General features: G+C 43.6%; 1 protein-coding gene across 2 annotated transcripts in view; it reads left to right on the top strand.

The window, feature by feature from the left end:
- Nucleotides 1-22,739, top strand: part of LOC121154046 (tubulin-specific chaperone cofactor E-like protein) — a 155,606-nt gene extending 132,867 nt beyond the window's left edge. The window contains exons 20-30 of one of the 2 annotated variants that reach the window (XM_040976804.1): nt 1,577-1,960; nt 5,733-6,019; nt 7,968-8,248; nt 11,290-11,400; nt 12,686-12,888; nt 14,143-14,306; nt 14,745-14,993; nt 19,773-19,935; nt 20,934-21,021; nt 21,300-21,416; nt 21,968-22,739. In XM_040976804.1, coding sequence (XP_040832738.1) covers nt 1,577-1,960; nt 5,733-6,019; nt 7,968-8,248; nt 11,290-11,400; nt 12,686-12,888; nt 14,143-14,306; nt 14,745-14,993; nt 19,773-19,935; nt 20,934-21,021; nt 21,300-21,416; nt 21,968-22,068 — 2,148 coding nt within the window. In that variant the 3' untranslated portion in view covers nt 22,069-22,739. Of the gene's footprint in view, nt 1-1,576; nt 1,961-5,732; nt 6,020-7,952; nt 8,249-11,289; nt 11,401-12,685; nt 12,889-14,142; nt 14,307-14,744; nt 14,994-19,772; nt 19,936-20,933; nt 21,022-21,299; nt 21,417-21,967 lie in introns of both variants that reach the window. The other variant, XM_040976805.1, reaches the window with a different exon arrangement.
- Nucleotides 22,740-23,233: the final 494 nt, after the last annotated feature.

Here is a 23,233-nt window from a genome sequence, read left to right as displayed (position 1 = left end):
ACTTGTTACACGCCATACATCCTAATCGAAACTGCTCCCAGATCTAACTCTGAGCTTAGGGAAGATGCAACAAGTGGCAAATTCCACAGCATTGAAATTTGTGAACAAAATTATTAAAGACATTGTATAAGATTACCCATAGGTTATGTGTACAAGGCATGTATAACATGTAAATAAACTTTGTGTTTAGACAGGACCCAGTGCCAGGCCACCTCTTTAGGGACATGCAGATAGTCTAAATTCTCCCCCAAAGTCCAAAACCTGGACAATATTTTTTTTTCGGAGCCATTTTAGATAAGAGTTACTCAACCTATGATATTCTGAGTGCCATGCCACTAGGGCATTATTTGTAGGGATAAAACAACACGTGGACAATCACAACCCACTTCCCAGCAAGTGCAAAGTCAAGAATACAAACAGCATGAGGTAGGGTCTGTGTAGAGACTGTTGTCCATTTGGGAAAGATCAGAAAACAATGGTTACATCCAGCCAAGGGTATACATTGCTGCAGGTGTTTTACGTGATTTTATTCCTTTGCTTTCTGAACCAGGACAGGTGGCTCTTCTTTAATAACAGCTTACTGAGCACCTACTATATCAGGAAATGTGCTAAACACAACTGCCCTGCGAGTTATTATCATGCTCTCCAATTTAGAGGCAGGCAGACTGACACCTTGGAAGGCTGGTTGCTCCAAGTAGACATGTAAGGTGGCAAGGCTGGGATAGAAACTCAGTGATCTGATACTCCCATTGTTCTTTCATGGACCCTGGCTGTTCCCTGGATGTCTCATGGGCAAGACATACAGAAACCAAGTAACCGGATACAAGGGGAGATTTACAAGGATAAGTGTTGTGAAATGTTGAAATGATTAATCACACAAGTTGGTTATCACAGACTTCTGAGGATATAAACCCTAAATGACTAACTTACCATGCTCCAGTAAATTTAAATTTCATCTTTGAAGAGAAGCTTGTACTTTTTGAAAGTGGATTCCTGGGTAATAATGTTACATCAAGCATTTTCCCTCCTTACCCAGCTCCCCCAACAGTTACCCAACCAGACTGGCTGTGATTAGTTCTACAAACCAGCCAAGTAAAAAGATTGGAGAGCTCTTGACTAAAGCTAATTTAGTCTATGGCACTCTTTTTGACATTTGAGTTGCACAGAGCTGATGTAAGATCTGAATGGAGGCAGACTCCCTCATGCTCCTGGTGGTAAATTTTTTTCGAGTTTTTATTTGAATTTTGAATTTAATGGTACAATTATGTATAGTCTAGGATCCTCCCTCCCCCAAATTTCCGCCCCGACTGATTTTCCCCATATTGTTACAATACTATATTTCTTCATAAAGAGTTATAATTCCATCAGTCTGTTACTTAAGAGTACCCCGACATTGCTGGTACAGACAGTCCAACATCCCATTGTCTAGATATGTCCAACAGTTCCAGTCATGCCAGTGCGGCCTCCTCTAGAGCCCAGATGACTTGCTCTTGGGGAATAGGGAGAGGAGAGGGAACCCAGGCAGCAGCACCAATTGCCTGTGTTTAACTAAACCACTGGCATTTCTGTCTTACAGCCCAAACAGCTGTTCTGGAACAGCGATTGCACGCGTCGCTGCCGCTGCTTCCGACGCAACCTGATCCAGTGCGACCCGCGCCAGTGCAAGTCAGACGAGGAGTGCGCCTTGCGCAATGGAGTGCGCGGCTGCTTCAGCACCAAAACTTCCTACTGCTTGGCGGCAGGCGGCGGTGTCTTCCGCACCTTTGATGGCGCCTTCCTCCGCTTCCCCGCCAACTGTGCCTTTGTGTTGTCCACCATCTGCCAGAAGCTGCCGGACATCTCCTTCCAGCTCATCATCAACTTCGACAAGTGGTCCTCTCCTAACCTCACCATCATTTCACCCATCTATTTCTACATCAACGAAGAGCAGATTCTTATCAACGACCGCAGCACTGTCAAGGTGGGGAGCCTGGCGAGGACTGAGGTGGGCGGATTCTTGCCATTTCCCCCAGGTAGCTCAGTCTCAGGGGCAGTGCTGGTTTGCTTCCAAGCTCCTCACACAGCTGAATGGATCTTGAAACTCCAAAGCACACTCTTTCTACATGTAAGAACAGGTCCCACTGTGTCTTTGGAACCCCACCAAGGATTCCAAATGCCAGTGTAATGGCATGGGTGCCAGTGGGACCTCAGGTGGTAAAGTCTGATTAAGTCTACTTTCCCTCAGGATTAATTTCCAAAAGGCAATCTATATGTTTCTTATATTAAAAATTATTCCTTCTTTATTTGAAAGGTAGAATAACAGAGATGGAGAGAGAGAGATAGATCTTTGTGAGTGGTTCCCTCCCAATATGGCCACAAGAGCATCTTCACAGTTTCCCACATAAGCATAGCAACCCGACAGTGTGGGCCGTCCGCCGTTACTCTCCCAGGGGTATTAGCAGAGAACTGGATTGAAAGTGGAGCAGTGGAAAGTCCAACTGGTATGCATACGGAATGCTGGCATTGAAGGTTGCTCTATGTCACAGCACACCCTCTCTCTCCCATCTCTTGCTTTCAAGAGCCTTTAAAATTACTCTTGAGCAGTGGACATATAATTTGGTGAAGAAGCCCACATCTCACAGAGTGTATGGGTTTGATTCCAGGCTCCAGCAGGTGACTCCAGCTTCCTGCCCATGCAGACTGTGGGGTACTGCAGCAATGCTCTAATATTTGGGTCCCAGTCACCCATGTAGGGGAGCCCGGGATTGTGCTTCTGGCTCCTCGATACAGCTCCCTGCCAGGCACAATGGTTGTAGGCAGATGGAGAGTGAATCAGCATATATGGAAATTCTCTTATATCCCTTTCCTCTCGAATACATCTGAAATCTTCTGAAGGTTTTTTTCCTGGCTCTTCTCACATGTAATAAGGCTAGCCCATTATGTCTGTCATGATTTATCTAATGTTTTATATATTTATTTTAAAGGCAAAGGGATGGGGTTGTGAAAGGAGAGAGAGAGAGAGAGAGAGAGAGAGAGAGAATCTTCCCATTGAATGGTTCACACTCCAATGCCCACAGCTGGAACTGGGTCAGGCTGAAGGCAGGAGCCTGGAACTCCTTCCAGATCTCCCATGTCACCCAACAATTTTACCCATTCATCATCTGCTGCCTGCTTCCTTCCCGGGCACACTAGCAGGAAGCTGAATCAGAAGCGTAATAGCTGGGACTCAAATTGACAATCCTATATGGGGCAAGGGAGTCAGTCTTCAGTAGCAGCTTGACCCACTGCACCACAGTGCCTGTCCCTGCCATCCTTGCAAAAGCTTAAAGGAAGCAAGCATTTCTTATAAATACAAACAAGTGTGTAAATAAAACCTAAAGGAACACCCCTTGCTACCAGAGGGCCCCATGATGACATACCAAGTAGAAGAAAATGGGGTTTGTAATGGTGAATTTCTGTTAGTTTGGCTCCCCCTAAGGCCCATTGCCTGGTATCTTGAGAGTCTTTAACCTGTCACCCCTTCTTCCTTCCCCCTATAATTAATATTTAGCTTTGATTTTTCCCCATCCCTTCCGCTTGAGAAGATTACCCACCCTGACGATATGGTAACAATGATCTCTAATCTCAGCAAAGCCAGACTGGTCAGAATAGGTAGACTTGAAAGAGCCAGACCGTGATGCTGTTAGCACAAATAGGGAGGGATGAGGAGGGAGCTCACACTTGCACTTTTGAAATTGTTATTGTATGTATCTGTTTTCTCAGTCAGGTGCTGGATATATCTTTATTTGAAGAGTCATCAAGTAGCTTAGTGTCCAGGGTTAGGCAAAAGACTGGCAGCATTTTGCAAAGTGAAAAGGAAGAATCTGGATTATAATAGTGATTTTTAACTCAATGAGAACTGCTACCGTTTTTGACATTCCAATTCATTTTGTGAATTGACGTATAAAGACAGCTGCACTGGTCCAGAATACAGGAGCTAGAAAGTAAAAATGACCACTTGAGAGAATAAAACTGACACTGTGGCAGAATAAAATACCCCCAGCCAGCCAGAGCAGTAAAGAGCCATATTTCCTAAACTCTTATCTGCTTTTTTTTTTCTTTTAACGAAAGTTACTGAAAACTTGGGGAACATAACCAATTTATTTTGTAAGTACAGGAAAAATACATTATATTCTGTCCCAGGGGCTAAGAAAAGAAAATGTTACAAAGCAGGAAAGTGACAAATGCAGAAAATATGGTGCTGATAGGACCTCTGGGGGGACCCCCAGCTTGAACATTATAAACAAGCAAACAATAAACGTAGCAACGATCCCCAGATTTATTTGAACTATATCCGACTCTGCTTGGTGCAGGATTGGGATTCATTTCCAGTAATTGGTTTGTGCTGGAAAAAGTTTTTTATTCACAACTGCAGGCCTTCATTTTGGACCCCAGTATTTTCTTTTCTTGTCCGTCCCCCTTCTTTTGCCACATAGCGGGTTTCCGTTTGGGGGGAACTACAGAGCACAGGGAGAGTGAATACCTATGAGCTCTAGGGCAGAGGTTGGCACACTGTGGCTTGCAGCCAAGTTGCTTTCTGCCTGTTTTTGAAAATGAAGCTTTATTGGAACACAGCCATGCTCACTTAGTTACACATCATCTACGGCAGCTGTCAGGCCACAAGGGCAGACTCAAGTAGCTACAATACAGATTTTAGGACTTACAATGTCTAAGACATTTTCTCTGATTTTGCAAAAAAAAAAAAAAAAAAAGCCCGGGGATGGTGTTGTGGCATAGCAAGTAATGCCTCCCCACTGGCAATACCAGAATTCTGTATGGGCATGGGTTCATGTCTCAGCTGTTTTACTTCTGATTGAGCTCCTTGCTAATGTGCAGGGAGAAGCAAAAGAAGGTGACCCAAGTGCTTGGAACCTGCATCAATGTGGGAGATCCAGAAGAAGCTACTGGTTCCTGGTTTTGGACTGGCCCAGTTCTGGCCACTACAGACATCTGGGGAGTGAATCAGTAGATGGGAGATCTCTCTAAATCATACCCCTCCATCCCCCTAAAAAGCCTTGTCTTCATCTACTCCATGGAATACTACTCAGCTATTAAAAAAAACAAAATGCAGTTCTTTGTGGCTAAATGGGCACAACTGGAAACTATAATGCTAAGGGAAATGAGCGAATCCCAAAAGATTAGATACCACATGTTTGCCTTGATTTAACCTGTAATTTTTTGTTTGGTTGTTTGTTATTTTTTGAACCTGTCATTGATACTGTCTCAACCCAGATGTTTCGAAGAATGGAACTTGCATTATTTTTAACATATTGTTTACCCAATAGTATGTCAATTAATTCCATAATGTTGTATGTTGATACTGAGGCCTTGTTGGGGCTTTTAACTGACTGGATCTTTACTCTGTTAGACCTATCTTCAGACCATAGAAGGTCTCCCCAAGAGGCCACTGAACTTATCTGGACAATAAGATGCTGAACTTTATGCTAGGCATGTGTTTGCAAGCAATGAATCTCAACTGAACTTGAACTATGGTTATGCAACAAGGTGGAGGAATCCACCATGGGGGGAGGGGTATGGGAGGGGTGGGGGGAATCTCCAGCGCCTATAAAACTGTACTACATAATACAATGTAAGCAACAATAAAAAAAAAAGAAAGAAAAGAAAGAAAGAAAGAAAGAAAGAAAGAAAGAAAGAAAGAAAGAAAGAAAGACAAATCCAACTCTAACTCTTCCTCCTTCTCTCAAACCCCCTAGGTGAATGGCACACAAGTGAATGTCCCATTCATAACTGGTCTGGCAACCAAAATCTACAGCAGTGAGGGATTTCTTGTAATTGATACCAGCCCTGACATCCAGATCTACTATAATGGTTTCAACGTCATTAAAATCAGCATCAGTGAGAGGCTGCAGAATAAAGTGTGTGGCCTCTGTGGCAACTTCAATGGTGACCTAACAGATGATTATGTGACCTTGCGAGGGAAGCCAGTGGTGAGCAGTGTGGTGCTGGCCCAGAGCTGGAAAACCAATGGCATGCAGAAGAGGTGAGCACACCCAAACTTTCAGGTCACTAGATGTGGTGACCTGAATCCTCTTAGGGTCTTGAACAGTGTTCCTAAAGAGTGTGGTTTCCCTAGTATGGTCCATTCTATTTGGCAGAGCAAAGCCAAGGGGCTTAGGGGATTGTGATGGTTCAAATAGGTACAGCAGAAGCACCAGTAATTTCTTGAACTGCAGAGGCAGGAATATGATTAAATCCCTCTGACAGCCAGCAGAAGAGTGTACCCGGAGTTAGAACTCTCTAGCCTTGACCAGGGTCCACCTGGGACTGAAATACCCTTGCTAGAGGGAAATAAAGAGCCGATTCAGAGAAGGCTGACCCCTGCTCCCTATTACTGGGCCTAATTGAGTGTCCTTGAGTTTTATCATAAGCTTTACTGTGTCCAAGCAGGCAGAAATGGATGAATACCGGAAATTGTTCTTTAAAATGTTATGGTCAGGCTGGCTGAGATAGAACGAGTTAAACAAGTTATCCTCAAGGTTCTTACTTCAGGGCCCTCTGCTGAGTCATGTTAACACCTCGCTGGCTCTACTTCTCTCTTTTTCTGGTATTTCTTTGCTTGTGTAATGGTTTGATCACCCTGTGCTTTACATGGCAGATGTCAGCTAAGCATCCAGTTGTGGAAATTATGCCCTTTGACGCTGCTCCAAGGATAAACTAAGTAATGTCTTGTACATTAGATTGCTCTGTGAATGATGAGGCCCGGAGCTGGGGAGAGGCCTGGGCGACATCTATAATAATCACTTCCTTGCCTGGGTGAAACGGAGGCTGAAACATCTACTAATTTACATGATGAGGCCCTGTAAATGGCAAAGTCAGGGTTCCAGCTTTCCTAATTTGATGTTTTCTCTAGAATACTAGTCATTGACCTACAGACAGAAAACAAAAGTGAACTTTGTGCACTCACGCTGTTCTGGGGATTTCAAAGATAAGTAAGGTTCAGTTCCTGCTGAGGAACTGTTCGCATTAACTCCCCCACTTCCTGTCTTGTTCGCTTTCATCCTTTATAAACTCTCATCAACTGGATACTAACTTTCTTGCAGAGATTTTTTTTGCTTTCAAATAACTGAACTAGAATTACCTTAGAGAGTTCTGTACTTCCTTTCAAATATGCTAACTATCATCAGTATTATTGCTGTTGATTGTTGAACCAAGTTATACGACAAAGGGATGATTGTTATATCAATATCTGCCTTTCGTGTAGCACTTTGGCTACTAATCCATTCACTTAGCTTAACCCATTGTGTCCTAGTGCACGAGGACCCATTTCACTACCTCACGTAGGTTGAGTCCAGGCCACATGAAGGGTGGAAACTTTGGGGGCAGAAGCTCTGGCCCCTATGGTGGTGGCGGCCAATATTTTGCTAAACCACGAAACCAAGGTGGCTATGGTGGCTCCAGCAGCAGCAGTAGCTATGGCAGTGGCAGAAGATTTTAATGACTGCCAGGAAACAAAGCTTAGCAGGAGAGGAGAGCCAGAGAAGTGACAGGGAAGCTACAGGTTACAACAGATTTGTGAACTCAGCCAAGCACAGTGGTGGCAGGGCCTAGCTGCTACAAAGAAGACATGTTTTAGACAATACTCATGTGTATGGGCAAAAAAAACTCGAGGACTGTATTTGTGACTAATTGTATAACAGGTTATTTTAGTTTCTGTTCTGTGGAAAGTGTAAAGCATTCCAACAAAGGGTTTTAAATGTAGTTTTTCTTTTTTTTTTTTTTTTTTTTGCACCCATGCTGTTGATTGCTAAATGTGATAGTCTGATCATGACGCTGAATAAATGTCTTTTAAAAAAAAAAAAAAAAAGATGTCATCTCCTTTGGCACTGGCATACTTCACTAACTCCAGGGTTGGCCATGTGGTTCTACCATCCACTGGGTGTGTCAGATTGCTGTTCTTCACCGATTCTAACCAGACCTCTTATCCCCAGCTGCAACGAGCTACAGTTCTCCCAGTACGCAGCCACGTGTGACAACGTGCACATCCAGCAGATGCAGGGTGATGGCTACTGCCTGAAGCTCACGGACATGAAAGGCTTCTTCCAGCCCTGCTATGGGCTCCTGGACCCCCTTCCCTTCTACGAGTCCTGCTACCTGGATGGCTGCTACAACCACAACAAGTTCCAGCTGTGTGGCTCCCTGGCGGCCTACGGAGAGGCCTGCCGCGCCTTTGGGATCCTTAGCACCGAGTGGATTGAGAAGGAGAATTGCTGTAAGAGAATTATTTTGTTTCTGTGGCTTCTTTGCTGGTCTAGGCACTGCTGGTCCTCTGTAGCATGGCTCCTAGCTCTGCCTCCAGCACTGCAGAGTAAAGCTATGAGCTGCAAGGTGCAGTGTTTGCAGTGGAACTGATTCACTGCAGCTCGTGTCCAGTTGTGGAAATCAACAAATAAACTTGGGGAGCTGAGGTCCTTGAGGTTAGAGGAGTACCAGCCGGGGCCTTGTGAAGTAGAGCGACATCATCTGAGGGGACTTCAAATGGATTTTAATTAATGGATTTTAGCTCTCTCATTCCCCTTTAATGTGTGTGACCAGGAAGGTCTATGGCAAGAGGTGAGTTAAGTAAAAACTGAGCTGGCTGAATCTGCCAGCATTGTGAAGAAAAGTACAGCTGGCTGCATAGGTGAACCCCATATCTGAGAAAACTTATAAACGTTTGAGGAAGGTGAAATTAAGAGATATGTTTACTTTGGTACAAAATAATCTGAAGCCCATGCAAATGAGGGGGTCTTCAAAAAGTTTATGAAAAGTTCATCTGAGAAGACTGCATGGATTTCAGAAGTATTGGTACAAACAGTAATAGTAATATATTCTTATGAGAGTTGGGGGGTACTTTTGTGTTTCACAAGTTTGCATACTAAAAATTCTTGTATTTATTTTTTTCTGTAATAGGAAAATCATTCTGATGCGTGCAGTTGACTCTTGATATTCATAAAGACTTGAATCAAGTATCTTTTGCCAAATCTGCCATTGCTCAAGGCAATGATCCGTTATCTGCATAGAGCCAATGCAGATCATCTCCTGTACTTTGTGATCTCTACATTACTTCTAACAGCTACCATGAATGCCATGTTAACAGTTAACAGCGGTGTTGTGTAGGAACTGGTAGCGGAACTGTTGGCACTGGTTTAGTACAGACACTACTTTCTCCCAAATATTTTCAACCCAGGATTGGTTGAACCTTCATGTGCACAATTGCAGAGGGACAAGTTTATTTCCATTGTGCAATGGGTTCTTTTTCTCACCAGGTTAATCATATAGATGCACAAACATAAGTGCATATAAACATATAAATATGTGTGTCCATGTCCATAATGGTCACTCTCATTAATGCACCCTGAGTCTGTGACCCACAGAATGTGTGTTTGTAAACTGACTCCCAACACAAACCTGGGGTATGCACAGGTACCGCTAAGAAAATGGCCCATGCCAAGACTAAATAAACACATGGATAATTTGCAGACTATTCCTTTTCATCTGTAGGAATTCACTTAATTTAGGACCTAAAAATTAGGTAGTTAATAAAAGCATATATTAAGTGATTTCAGAAATAAACAAATTACTGGTCTGTAGGAAATGTTTTGTTTGGTAGTTTTTGCATTTTAGTATGTTAAGCGATCTTTTAAGTAACTTGAAAAATTGTCTGCTCTACATTTTTTTTTGAATCTGTAAGCTTCTCAGCCCAAGACCATATCTTACTTGCCAGCTGGCAGACAGCCCACCTCATCTGCACCTGAGTTTTCTTCTTTCCTGTGGGCTGCAATCTCCACTTGTTCTTTCTGTGGGACTCTTTGGTCATTTCTATGCTGTGTTCATTAGCCAGGGCACTCACTGAGTGGCTGCTGGGTGCCTCGCACCACAAGCACCCAGAGCAAGTGAAAGGGTCTTTCTAGAGGGAAGCAGTAAGGAATAAATGTCTTTCTCTGATGTTGAAGTCTTTCCTCCAGTTATCTTTCCAGAAATGAACACAAAATGATGTGAGGCCATCCATGTACTCCCACCTGGGACGCCCTGACTCAAGCGTGCTGTGTGCAGCTGTGGGACAGTATGGGGTTTTTGTTTTGTTGCGTTTATTTATTTTGTTGTGTGTCTTTTTATGTGGTGAGAATAGTTACAATGTACTCTCATGTTCAAGTGTGTGATATGTTGACCTGTAGTCAATCTTGGTGGCGTATCATTGATCTTATGAACGAATTCCTCCTGTCTAGTAGACATGTTGCGTCCTTTTAAAATTCTCTTACAAAAACTCAGGATGTCTGCTTGGTTCATGCTGGGAATGAAAGTTGTTTCTGCAGCGCTAATCATCATCCTCTGCCGTGATGTATGGCAGGGTTATTCTATTTGGTAGAAAGATTCTGTAAATAGAGTCCCTAGAAGAAAAAACTCTCCATTAGGGGCTCTCAAGCCGAGGCGCTGAACATGTTGCGGGGAGAGTCATCCATTACATGAATATTGTTCATAATAATACAGTAGGAATATGTTACCTGCGTCAATATCATACTTACAGTTTTTCCCTTTTGACAAAACAGTGCTATTAATCTAAGTTAGTGTTGATGGAGTTGCATGGAGGTTTTTGGTTTTGTCTGAGTTTTATAAAATTAAACAAGAGCTTATGGGAAAGGTGGGCTATGAATCAAAACAGACCACGAAATCTTGGTGAGGGATCTCTCAGGGATATTACTGGCTCTAAATTTTTCATTGTTGGAAAATATTTATGGAACTCCAACTATGATGTTCAGTTTGATGATAGTGGCAGGGTGGAGCCAGATGTTATCATGCAAACATGTGAAAACCACATTGTGTGTATGGTAAACACACGCACAGCTTGAATCATCCTTTTTATACAACTAAAAATGCAAGTAATTGCAATGCAGTGTGGTGGGTACAGTGATTATGGCATATCTTGGCAGATAAGTGTCTGTGTTCTATCTTTACCACCTATCTTCACTTGTGACCTTGGGCAAATTTCAGCTGTGAAATAGGGCTTATGGGTATTTAATTTGAGGAGTATCTGTAAGGGTCAAAGAAGCCAATTTGGCTAAAGCATGAAGCACAGGGCCAGGCGTGAATCAAGCCCTCCATTAACCACCTCTTGCCATTGTTTTCTGGAAGGCTGCCCTGTCTGCTGTCTTGCAGCTTTCATTTGACCATGTCTAATTGGATTAAAGTGGCGAGTCCAGAGCATAACCGAATGCTACTGTGTGTAGGTGTGAAAATCAAGTTGTGTCTGTTTCCGTGTGTTTTCCTTTTTAGCAGGAGTGGTTGAAGATCCCTGTGTGGGGGCAGACTGTCCCAACCGAACCTGTGAGCTGGACAATGGAGGGGAGCTGTGTGGCTGCATTGAACCACCGCCCTATGGAAACAGTGAGTGACAAGGGCCATCTCCCACCCAGACAGCCTCAGTGGGGAAGGCTTGGCAGTCGTGCAGGAAAACTCTACGGAGAAACCTGATACATCCCATTCTGTAGGTTTGAATCCCAAGTTTACAGGAAACATTTAGCAGAACAAGGCAACAACTGGACTTCCCTCTCTTTTATATAATGTTCATTTCCTCAAAGCTACATTCTTTTCCTTAATAAATCATAGGTGCAAATTTGTACCTGAATGGAGCCAGCCTGTTCCATATGGGGGTGAGTTCAACATCAGAAAGCTCCAAGTTGATATTTTAGACTCAGTGGAGAGAATGGTTCTTCTGTGACAACATGTAAGAGAATTAGGACGAGATGGCCAGGTGCTGAAATGCTGGTTTGAAACCTGCTGTATCTGACCCAAAGCCATTTGGTCTTGATGCAACTGGAATGCGTGAAGAAGCGGTTCCTAACAAGGGCTCTGGGTCTCCTTCCTAACTGTAGCTTAAGATAGCCCTGGCCTTGTCCTCAGTGGAACCCACCTGGATGTCGCTTGGAGGGGGGCTGCTGCCTTTCTAGCCCCTCGGGGCCTTTTCCTTAGCCAAGTAGCTTCGAAACTCGGGCTAATTTAACACACTCTGAGGACGAAAACCTAATTGACTAACAGACTCCATGGGAGGTGACAACATTGCTGTTCCAGGGCTTCAGCTAAGCAGATAAAAAAATGTTTCTCTGTGTTCCCACAGTGCTTATTACCCAGTGTTTATATACGCAGAGAAAATATCAATTGGTTCATCACCATGTCAGTAAGCAAGCTCTGGTGCTCACCTGGGACTTGTGAGGGCTTCTGCAAAGGGGGTAGTGCTGAGGGTGACCAGACCAGTGCTACTTCTCCTGCAGCACATGACCTTTATCCAGGCCACAGCAAGCCGCACTTACAAAAAAAATTAGCTGCCAAAAGTGTGCGAGGGTAGAGTGGGGAGGCCTGGATTTATAAAGAAAAGGCAAAAGGCAATCTTATTAGCACTGCCCTTACCATAGCCCAAGTTATTGCTCTGAATGAATTCATATACTCATTTGGTCTGATCAAAGCTCTACCTATGTCCAAGTTATTGCTCTGAAGGAATTCATAGACTCATTTGGTCTGATCAAAGCTTAATTAGAAATGCTGCAGCCTCTAAGTGGAGATCATTTGGCTCTTGTGGCAGAGAATGGTAACGGGAGGCCTTGCTCCCCATCCCCCGGCCCCGACAGCAGGGCTGACTCCTAAAGTTGTGTCTTTGTTATGACTGTTTCTGCAGACTCACACGACATCATTGACGCAGAGGTGACCTGCAAGGCGGCCCAGATGGAAGTGTCCATATCCAAGTGCAAACTCTTCCAGCTTGGCTTTGAGAGGGAGGGTGTGAGGATCAATGACAGGCAGTGCACCGGCATTGAGGGTGAAGATTTTATCTCCTTTCAGATCAACAACACCAAAGGGAATTGTGGAAACATTGTGCAGGTGAGGAAGTTGAGCAGGCTGGGGTAATTGACAAAGATCATGACAGCTCCTAGAGTTTGCACATGTAGTCCCTTTTTCAAAAATGATCTATTTGAACATCCGAGTTGCATAGAGGGAGAGACAAATATTAGACAGACAGGGAGAGAAAAAAAGAGATCTTCCATCTGCTGATTCACTCCCCAAATGGCAACAACTCTTGGGGCTGGGCCCAGACCAAAGCCAGGAGCCTGGAGCTTCTTTCTAGTCTCTCACATGGATGCAGAGATCTAAGCACCTGGGCTGTCTTCCACTGCTTTTCCCAGGTGCATTAGCAGGCAGCTGGATTGGAAGTGGAGCAGCCAGGACTCAAAGCAGAACTCCGTGGGATTTTGGCATTCCAGGCAGCACCTTTATCTGCTCCTCCACAACACAGTCTGACATTTACTTGTTTAAGACTAACTTTAGAGTGTTTTGTTTAGAAATAGGCTCCATGGAGAATAGCCAAGGTCGTTATCAAAATGAAAGACAACAAAGACAGCATCATTTGGTGCTCAGTGATTCATTGAACTGAAACTGTTATGACAGGTTTGATTCCATGCTTGCTATTGTCCTTTGTCCCCACATGATCACGTAACTGTTGTCGCTTCTTTTAAGCTTCCATTGTTTTTCCAGCTGAATACACCTAGGCTCAGTGAATGCGAGGGTCGGGGGGTTGAGATGTTCCAAATATCATTTAACGGTTGATGATCAATAAGTCACCAAGTTCCAACTTTGAGCTACTTAGGTTAGCGGTGCACCTTGCTTCTTATCTTGATTCTTGTTTCTTCTTGCTGTGTGTCTTTTATTTGAGACTCTGTTCTTTAATGTTTTTAAAAGGAGGTAAAATTTGCACTTGGCAGTTCTAAGTGTCTAGTAAAAGATGTGGTACAAGGGAGATATCAACTTTCTCAACTTAAGGGTTGAAAAAGAAGATGTGCATTAGCTCACAACGGCAGTACTCCGTGCTGTCTGCAGCGCATGTGCATATAAATAACTGGAAGCTAGTCATAGTTAGAAGTCAACATTATCAGACTGGAGGGTGCTGTTGACATCGATTGCAGTGCTTTCCTCCCCCAGTAAAACGTTGAGGCTAGCTGCACACTGATATACACAGGCCTCCAGGTTACAAATGGAATGAAGCCATTTGCTCCCTTTCAGAGATATGGATTTGAAACGTAAGCCACCAGCTCACTCCCAGGTATAATGATTTCTGACCACCCTCCCCTTACTCTGCAGTCCAACGGCACTCATATCATGTATAAAAACACAATCTGGATTGAAAGTGCCAACAATACTGGCAACATCATCACCAGGGACCGCACAATCAATGTGGAGTTTTCGTGTGCTTATGAACTAGATATCAAGATCTCCTTGGATTCTGTTGTGAAGCCTATGCTAAGGTAAGAGATCTCATTGGGTATGCACACTGCTTTGTCTTTTGTCAGTTAAGGTTAGCATAATCGAAACTGCCAGCACTTGTCTGTGATGCACTGAGGGAGATACAATTCTTAATTCTTGGATCTAAATGCTTTGCACCAGCACTGTGCAATAGAACTTATAGAATGCTCCAAATCTAGAAGATCCAATATATAGCAATATGGGACCACTGAGCACATGAAAAGTGACTTGTGGCTTGGAGGCATGGAGAAGGAACTGAGCTTTTAATTGTATTTGTTTCAATTTGAATTGGTGCATATGGCTCACGAGTACCAGATTGGCTAGCAAGGCCTTAGACTTTACTGCCACTTGCTTTGTCCTCCCTCTGCATGAAAGTGGTAGGCTCCTGAACTAATACAGCTGTCTGACATTCTATGTCCTATGATTGTTTTCCCTTTTAGTGTCATTAACCTGACAGTTCCAACCCAAGAAGGTAGCTTCACCACCAAGATGGCGCTCTACAAAAATGCCTCTTACAAACATCCTTACCGCCAGGGTGAGGTAGTGTTGACCACTAGAGATGTGCTGTATGTAGGGGTCTTTGTGGTTGGAGCTGACTCCACACATTTAATCCTCACGCTCAACAAATGCTATGCCACCCCCTCCCGTGACAGCAACGATAAGCTCCGGTACTTCATCATTGAAGGAGGGTGAGTAGCTTCTTGACAAATGGCTGTCTTATCTGCACCCTTGTGTTTGGACAGGGAAGGGGATAGGACCATATGTATCAACTGGATAAGTGCTTTATGTTTGTAAATTCATCTGCTTTTCATAACAATCTATGAGGTACATATTATGAACCTCGCATGACAGAGATTATCAAGCAACTCATTTGAAGTCATACAAGCCACTTTCTCAGGTACCCCAGTCTGTGTGACTTAACTACAGGATGCGTTATTTCTAGATGTGATCAAAGAGATTCTGTCCTGTCCACTTTGAACTTTCATTTGAGAGGAATGTTGAATTTTGCAAATGAAAGATGTAGTAACAATGAACAAATAGGGAGTTTCAAAATGAAAGAGAAATTGGAAGACAGTAGTTTCCCCTTATTTATAGGGATTGCATCCAATACCCTCAAGTTGATGTCTGAACCATGAATGGTATATAGTTTGAACACACACACACACACATTCCTGTACCTATATGCATTTCAATAATAAAGGTCAATGTGTAAATCTGTTGTAGTAAGAAACGAGTAATAATAATTAATCATACCATGAGTAGGTGTGAAAATCAAGCTGTTTATTTCTATATGGTTTTGTTTTTAGCAGAAGTGGGTGGAGATCCCTGTGTATGGGTGGACTGTCCCAGCTGAGCCTTTCATAAATAGAACAATCATAATGATGTTCTGTAATTAAAGGTGTATAAATGTGGTTTTACTCTCTCTAAAGACCTTATTATAATATAATCCTCCTTGTGACAATGGAAGATGACACAATGCCTGAGTGGTGAAATGAAGTGAGATTACGACATTTGCACTGTGATGTAACGTCAGGCCACTACACAAGGATCCTTAAACATCAGCGCTTCAGTACTGTGACAGTCTATCTGATGACCGACACACTACTGAGTGATGGATGGGAGATGTCACATCCTGGGCAGGGTGGATGGGGATAACACAGGTTTTCATCATGCTACACATGGCATAATTCAGAATGTGGCAACTATTCTGTAATTTTCCATTGATTATTTTCAGACTGTGTTTGACCATAGTTATCTATAACTGGGCAGGCAGAATCATAGATAAGGGGACACTGTAATAATGCCCTATAAAATCAGCAAGTTTTCTTTTCCTCATTGCTGTAGGCCCATCACACAATGTACTTTCTAAGACAGAGTGATTGCAGAATAAAATTGATGTGGTGAGTGAATGGCAAGAAAAGTTTATAGATGAAGCAATCAAAAGAATGACTATCTTTTTTTTTTTAAAAAAAGCACTTCCTGGTTATGTCAGGCAGTTTACAGGTATTATAATCGATTTTACAATAATTCATTTTTAACAGCTTTATTGCATGCAGACTTTATATACAATGAAATTTTCTTGCTTTGAGTGTAAAATTCTATGATTTTTTAAGATAAATCTGCAGAGGCATACACACATCACTATAATCTAATTTTAGAGCATTTTCATCATTCCAATATAAATAATTCTTCAAGCAGGTGACTATATTAATCAAAATTCTTTCTATTGTAAACAGCAGAGACCAATTCAAACTCACTTATACAAAAAAAAAAGCATTTACAAAACTGAATCATGGACGCGGCTTCAAGGATGATTGGATGTGGAGATCAAGAGGCTGTCCAAAGCCCCTCCTGTTGTCTCTGTCTCTGCCTCTTTTTGTATCTCTCATTGGCCTTGTTAGTCCTTGGCAGTCCTAGACTCACATTCTTGCATTGTCACAACTGAGGAGAAAATAATTTGTTCTCTATCCAATGTGAGTAATCTCAAGAAAGGACCATAAGTAGCCTGTATGGGCTCATTGGGCTAGCCTTCGTTGTGGGCCGGGGATGTCTGGGGTCAGTATCAACTTGTATAATAACGCATGGTACCGTGAATGGTGCAGTTAGCTTTATGATTGCAAGATGGGAGAGGAATAGTTCCCCAAGAGGAAAAGGTTGTTTTTCTGGGCAAATAAGGAACAGCTGCTATGTGGCAGATGAAACAGCTTTTGAGAGGTAAGGGACAGGGCTAACCAAAGCCACTTAATTTGTCAGGGAAAGAGTAGGACATGCGGCCCCATTCACTGATCAGGCCTGGCATGTAACATGCATTGCTAAGGTATGTTGTGGAATTTTCAGCCAAGACTTTATTAAGGGATTTGTCTTTCTGAATTAAATTTAACCTTCAGAAATGAAGGGAAGGAATTGATGACTACCTGGTAACTGGGAGATGTTGCTGCTTGGGTAGACATTACAGTTCTTCTCTATGTTCCTTCATTCCCTCGTCACATTTTCCCAGCATAAATGTGCTAGATAGAAGCCACATTACTAATGCAAACCCAAATGATAAGGCTTGGGTGTTTTTCAAATGATGAGCAGGTGGTTAACATTTAAGAATAGTTTTAGGAGGAAGGACATTTAGTCTAGTAATTAAGGTGGCTGTGTTTCACATTAGACTATTTGGATTGGATACCTCACTGTAGCTCCTGACTCTAGCTTTCTGCTGGCAAACCCTGAGAGGCAGCAAAGATATCTCCAACAGTTGGATTTTTGCCACTCACAGGGAGAGCAAGATGGAGCTCCAAGTTTCTTCTGTCTCCGGTCATTGCAGACATTTTGGGAGGTGGACCAACAGATGAAAGTCACCCAGCCTCTTTTTCTTTCCCCTGCCACCCTAACTCTCAAGTAAATAAAAATAAAATAACATTTGACAGACTTGACCCAGAGAGGGAGAATAAGCCAGCATGATCATAAATCTCAGCTCATCCTAGTGTCTGTCTGAATAAAGATCTTCAAGTTGCCCTGTTGTTGGATGAGAGGTGACTTCATAATGTAGGCTAATTTGACCCCATCTGTCCTCGTTTTTTCCTTGGCAAATGGGTGGTTGCTTTGTTCCAATGGATGTAAGGGAAAACCCATGTTCACTGCTGAATAAATGAATAGAAAGGGGAGTCCACCTCAGTCTTTTTTGAGGGGTCAGTTTCTCCTGTCACCAGCATTTGGTGGCAGCCCTGAGGAACCCTTCTCTTTTGCTTTTGTGTGCTCTGACACAGGAGAGGACAAGTGTCCCTTTGGCCCTGGGTAGACGATGCTTGTGCTTGTCTTACTTGTTCTGTGAATGTGCCCAGGCAACTAGGGCTGCTCCCCAGGTCTGCCTGCTTTGGCTCCATGTTCTTCTTATCCCCTAAACCTCAGGTTATGTCCCTGGTAGAGATGATGGTTAAGAGGGAAAGTATTTGCAAAGGCTGGGGCTGATTCCACTTTAGAATCCTTGAACCAATTTAGATTATCCAAATGGATAATAACAATGAAGCAAAGCACAGCATGCATGTTTTCGTTTGAAAGCATTTAAGGGACAATTGCCTACAAGTCACATTTTGCCTACAAGACTAATTGCAAAACTTAATAGGTGTGGGAATGCTGAAGGATGACTTCAAGTTTTAATTTTCCTTTTTGTTAAGCTGTTTAATCCTTGGGCTAGGGAAAAGAGACATAGGAGGAAAAATTCACTGCTCTTATCCTTACCATTGGAAAGCACTTCTTGGCTTCCAAGATTTTCAAACACCTGCTGCAGTCTGTGTGATGTGTTGGTGCTGTGGTAAGGATTAGGATTTGGTTCCTGTGCTGAGCAGCTCAACAAGGTGCTGTGGGCAAACCCAGGAAAGGGCACCTGTCCCTGCCTTGTGAGAGCACTGGCAGGGATCTTTAGAAAAGATACGTGACTCGGATGAAGAAAGAGCAGCAGTAATGCATGGGGAAGAGGAGCAGAAACACCTGCTGGATGGGAGGAGCTTCACATAAAAAGACGCTGGAGTGTGGAGAAGGTGATGAGGGACTCTTTTCTTGTTTTGTTTTGGTTTTTAAAGATTTATTTATTTTTATTGCAAAGTCAGATATACAGAGAGGAGGAGAGAAAGATCCTCCATCCGATGATTCACTCTCCAAGTGACCGCAACAGCCGATGCTATGCCGATCCGAAGCCAGGATCCAGGAACTTCTTCCAGGTCTCCCACATGGGTGCAGAATCCCAAGGCTTTGGGCTGTCCTCTACTGCTTTCCCAGGCCACAAGCAGGGAGCTGGATGGGAAGTGGGGCTGCCGGGATTAGAACTGGCACCCATATGGGATCCCAGCACTTTCAAGGCGAGGACTTTAGCTGCTAGGTCATGCCGCTGGGCCCAGTAGCTGGCACAAGATATCTTTGCCTGAGGGATGTCTTGGCAATGAGTTGGGTCAAAAACACAAGAAGGAAGAGCGTTTTTCTCAAGTGGTGGTCACCTTCCTCAGTGAACATTTGAACTGCCTCCTTAACTGCTCTTCATTCCCCTACAGCCACTACCTATTTTAACGCTTGAGAAGATTTCCCAGTAGAGTTTGAATCAGGGGCTCCTGCCAACACTGATAATTAACTCAAGAAAGTACATGAGAAGTAAGAACTAATCTTGCGTTGGTTAAATTGTTATCAGTGAAACACAGCATTATGAGGGGTGGAATGAGAAACGGAAGTGTGGAGAAATTGAGTGTGCTCCCTCAAGTCATTTAATGTTTAGTTGCAGTTGGGATACTACTAATTCAAAGTGATATTTAGTGTTTCAAAGCAAACTGTGAAGTTACACAGCAGTGATCATGACAGACATGCCTGTGCAGCCCAGGGGTCACTTTTAAATGCAAAAGCTTTTTCGGCATTTGGGACTGTTTGAGGTGAACGGTAAACTTGTGAAATGAAGATGAGGATTTGAAGCCAAGATCCCATTTTTCTCCCCCAACTAGGTGTCAGAACATTAAAGATAACACCATTGGCATCGAGGAGAATGGAGTCTCCCTAACCTGTCGCTTTCATGTCACTGTCTTCAAGTTCATTGGGGATTACGATGAGGTCCATCTGCACTGTGCGGTGTCGCTCTGTGACTCAGAAAAGTACTCCTGTAAAATCGTAAGTGAGAGTGTGGGAATTAAGCACTCAGCCTTGTTCTATGGGTCCTGCATGCCAGGTGACAGAACTGGAGTCACCCACGGTTGCTCAGGATGGACGCTTTGCCATCTTTGGTGAGATGTACAGTACACACGGTGGAGTGATGTCTGTTGGCTCCTCTGTCTTTGAAATGCCAGCTGGTCACTGAAGTATCCCCAGACCAGGGCTTCTCAAACCTTTGTGACTTTGAATCAAGTAATTCTTTGGCATGAGGAGCTGTTGTGTGCACTGCCGGGCGTTAGCAGCATCTCTGGCCTTTACTAAGTGCATGCAGCTTCCACATGCTAGTTATAGCAGCTAACATGTCTCCAGGCACTGCCCAATGTTCCCTAGGGACAGGGGAAATTGACCTGAGAACCAGGCAGGGAGCATATTGAGTCAGGTGACCTGAAGTTGATGACCACTGGCTTGAGCTGGACTCCAATACTGAAGGCAATGCCTGGGCATGGGGTAGATTTTATGCAGGGGTCCTACAGATCAGAATCACTTGCTCTGCCTCTGAGGGAAAAGAAGGATGGGATGGCAAGCCCATCATCTCTTCTATACCAAGATCACATCCCTACCATGTGACAGGATTGCCCTGGAACTTCTTCCCTTCCCTTCAGCATTCCAGAGGTATGCTCAGCCTTTGTTTGCAAAATCAAGATATGAATTATGGTCAGAGCTACTTACAGACGATGCTGCATATATTAGCTTCTGAAGAGATACAACAATCCTCGTTCCCATGCACGGAGGCCCTTTGAATCTCATTCTAGTGTGCAGAGTATATTTAATTCTGCTCAATAGAAAGCCTGCAGTCCCAGTGGGCTCAATGATCAAGAATGCATTGGTTCTAATTAATCGGAGCAGCCACAGTGCTCCAGGCCGAAGCCACTGCCTCTCTGGGGGTGGAGACATGGTGAGGAATAAGTTATCAGTTTAATTGTGTGAAATTTCCCCTCTGGTGTTCTGTCTTTCAGAATTGCCCACAAAATTCCAGGATTGCCACAGATTATACAAAAGAACCCAAGGAACAGATCATTTCAGTGGGACCTATTAGGAGAAAAAGTATGTATGTTCCCTAAGACCCACTATAAATATTAAAACAATGGGCTGTGAAGACTTGGACGTCTTTCAACTGTGCCGTGAGTCTTAGTGAAGAAGAGGCTGGTGCTGGGGACAGCGGTGTGCAAGATGCCTCACCTCTTTAAGAAAATATTTTTTATGGTCTTACAAAATTTCCCTGCTATTGGCTTTTCCTCATCTTCTTTTTAAACCTTGGCCCTAGATGCAAGGTGACTAGGCGGAACTGTGTGTCCCTCATGTGCTCAACTGTTCTTTCTTAGGGCTGGACTGGTGTGAGGACAACGGGGGCTGCGAACAGATCTGCACGAGCCGTGTGGACGGACCCTTGTGTAGCTGTGTGACGGGAACGCTGCAGGAAGATGGCAGGAGCTGCAGAGGTAGCTGGTCCTCTGTTTCCTGGGCAGGCACCTAGGGGACACAAAAAATGCCTGTCATGATAAAGGAAAAATTCATATTTAAGCCCAATCAGCAACTCACCAGTGAAAGTTCCAGAAGTGAAGAGAAAAAGATGAGGGGGAAATGCCGTAGGAATTCTAGCACCATTTTCAAACCTTTAAGTCTCTGCTCTTTCATTTGACAAATGAAAGTTGCTTAAAATAATAAGGTATCCCACCACTGAAGGACCATTAAGGACCATTAAGTCTGGCTAGCTAGGCTAATTGGGCTGAGGTTGGGAATGGGGTGCTGGCACCAGTAGACAGGAGCATAGTCTTGACGCAGGATCTCCTTGGCACTGTGATATTGACAGGACTCTCCTCAAGAGAGGGTTAATTCATCCCCTTTGCTTCCTTAGACAGGGCCATGTGGATAAAATGGCTTCTGGACAGGAAAATGTCCCTTGTTTAGCTGAGTTCCACAAAGATGTCTGACGCCATCAGACAGGCATTTTCTTTGTTCCTCATGAAGCTTACTTCTTTTCTGTTCACAGCTTCCAATTCCTCAGCAGAACTTCCAGTTTGGACACTCCTTCTCATCGTGACCCAAATTTCATTATGGCACTTTGTCTACAAATCAGGCACGACCTCATAATTAACTCAAGGTTGCTATATAAAGTACTGTAATTTACTTACTTCAACCCTCTGTAGGATAAAACGTGTGTACCCCTAAGTCAAAACCGATTTGAAAGTGTCCAGCATCTGAAAGGGATGCCACTTGTTCCCAACAGCCAACAGTTTGAAAATGAGTGAAATTCACAGCTCCTCTCCCAAGGTATACAACAGGGCTTTTAAAGAGCCAGTTGTGAAAAGCATGTTACTTGCTGAAAATTCAAATAGTCATCACTTAGAAACTTTGGTTCATATGAAAAATCATTAAAAGAAAAAAAAAATCTAGTCAGACAGACAGATGAGAAATCTGAGCAGAAAAATCTGTGTTGAGCCAGTGCCATTTGGGGATCAAAGCTTTTACAGACAGGGCTTGTTGGAGCAACTTGGAAATGGTGATTGGAAGATCGGACTCCCTCTGGGGCTCTCGCTGCTGCTCGGCAGTGTTGCGCTGTGCTGTGCGTGAGCTGCTCTCCGCGGTTCGTGATGAGCTCCTTCCCACCCACTGCGCCCTCCAACCTTGCCATGCCAGCTTTGGCCATTGTTTGCAGGCCAGTCTACCCCCTTACAAACCCCACCTGTCCTCTTTTTACAAATCAACCAAATAATTTTTAATGTGTTTTATCTTTAAATAAACTTTGTGTTCAAGTATTGTCATGACTCAGTGGCTGGTTTAGTGACCTTAAACTTTGCATACTAACAAAGTGCAAGAAACAAACAAACAAACAAAAACATACAAAAGAACAAGCAGCAGCCACTGGACCAGGTAGGCACTGCTGGCTAGAGCTTCAGTGCATGGTGTTGGGTCCTCTGTGTGTACTTAACAAAGAAGAAGCAGGGAGTGCCCTCTTTTACAAGTGGCTCATAAACACACATTTACCATAATTAACCACAAAATCGAAGGCCTGCTAAATATATCCCCAGAGTGCCTCTCTTCTTTAAAGTTAAAAAAACAAAGTGCAAACGACTTGGCATTTATGTTGAAGTTGTCTTGCATGGAAGCAGACAATGTTTTTCTTTTTCTTTTGGGAACTCCAAAGAGCAGAGCACCAATGCTGAGTCCTGTCGCGTATGGATGGAAGTGCCATGGCTGTCGTCTGTCCTGTGGAAGGCATGGCATCGCACCATGGCTTGGCCAAAGCCCTAGGGTA

Source organism: Ochotona curzoniae, unplaced genomic scaffold (genome assembly GCF_017591425.1).
Source record: "Ochotona curzoniae isolate NIBS_2020 unplaced genomic scaffold, NIBS_Ocur_1.0 contig_2723, whole genome shotgun sequence".
Classification (NCBI taxonomy): Eukaryota; Metazoa; Chordata; class Mammalia; order Lagomorpha; family Ochotonidae; genus Ochotona; species Ochotona curzoniae.
This window is presented reverse-complemented; position numbering and strand designations above follow the sequence as displayed.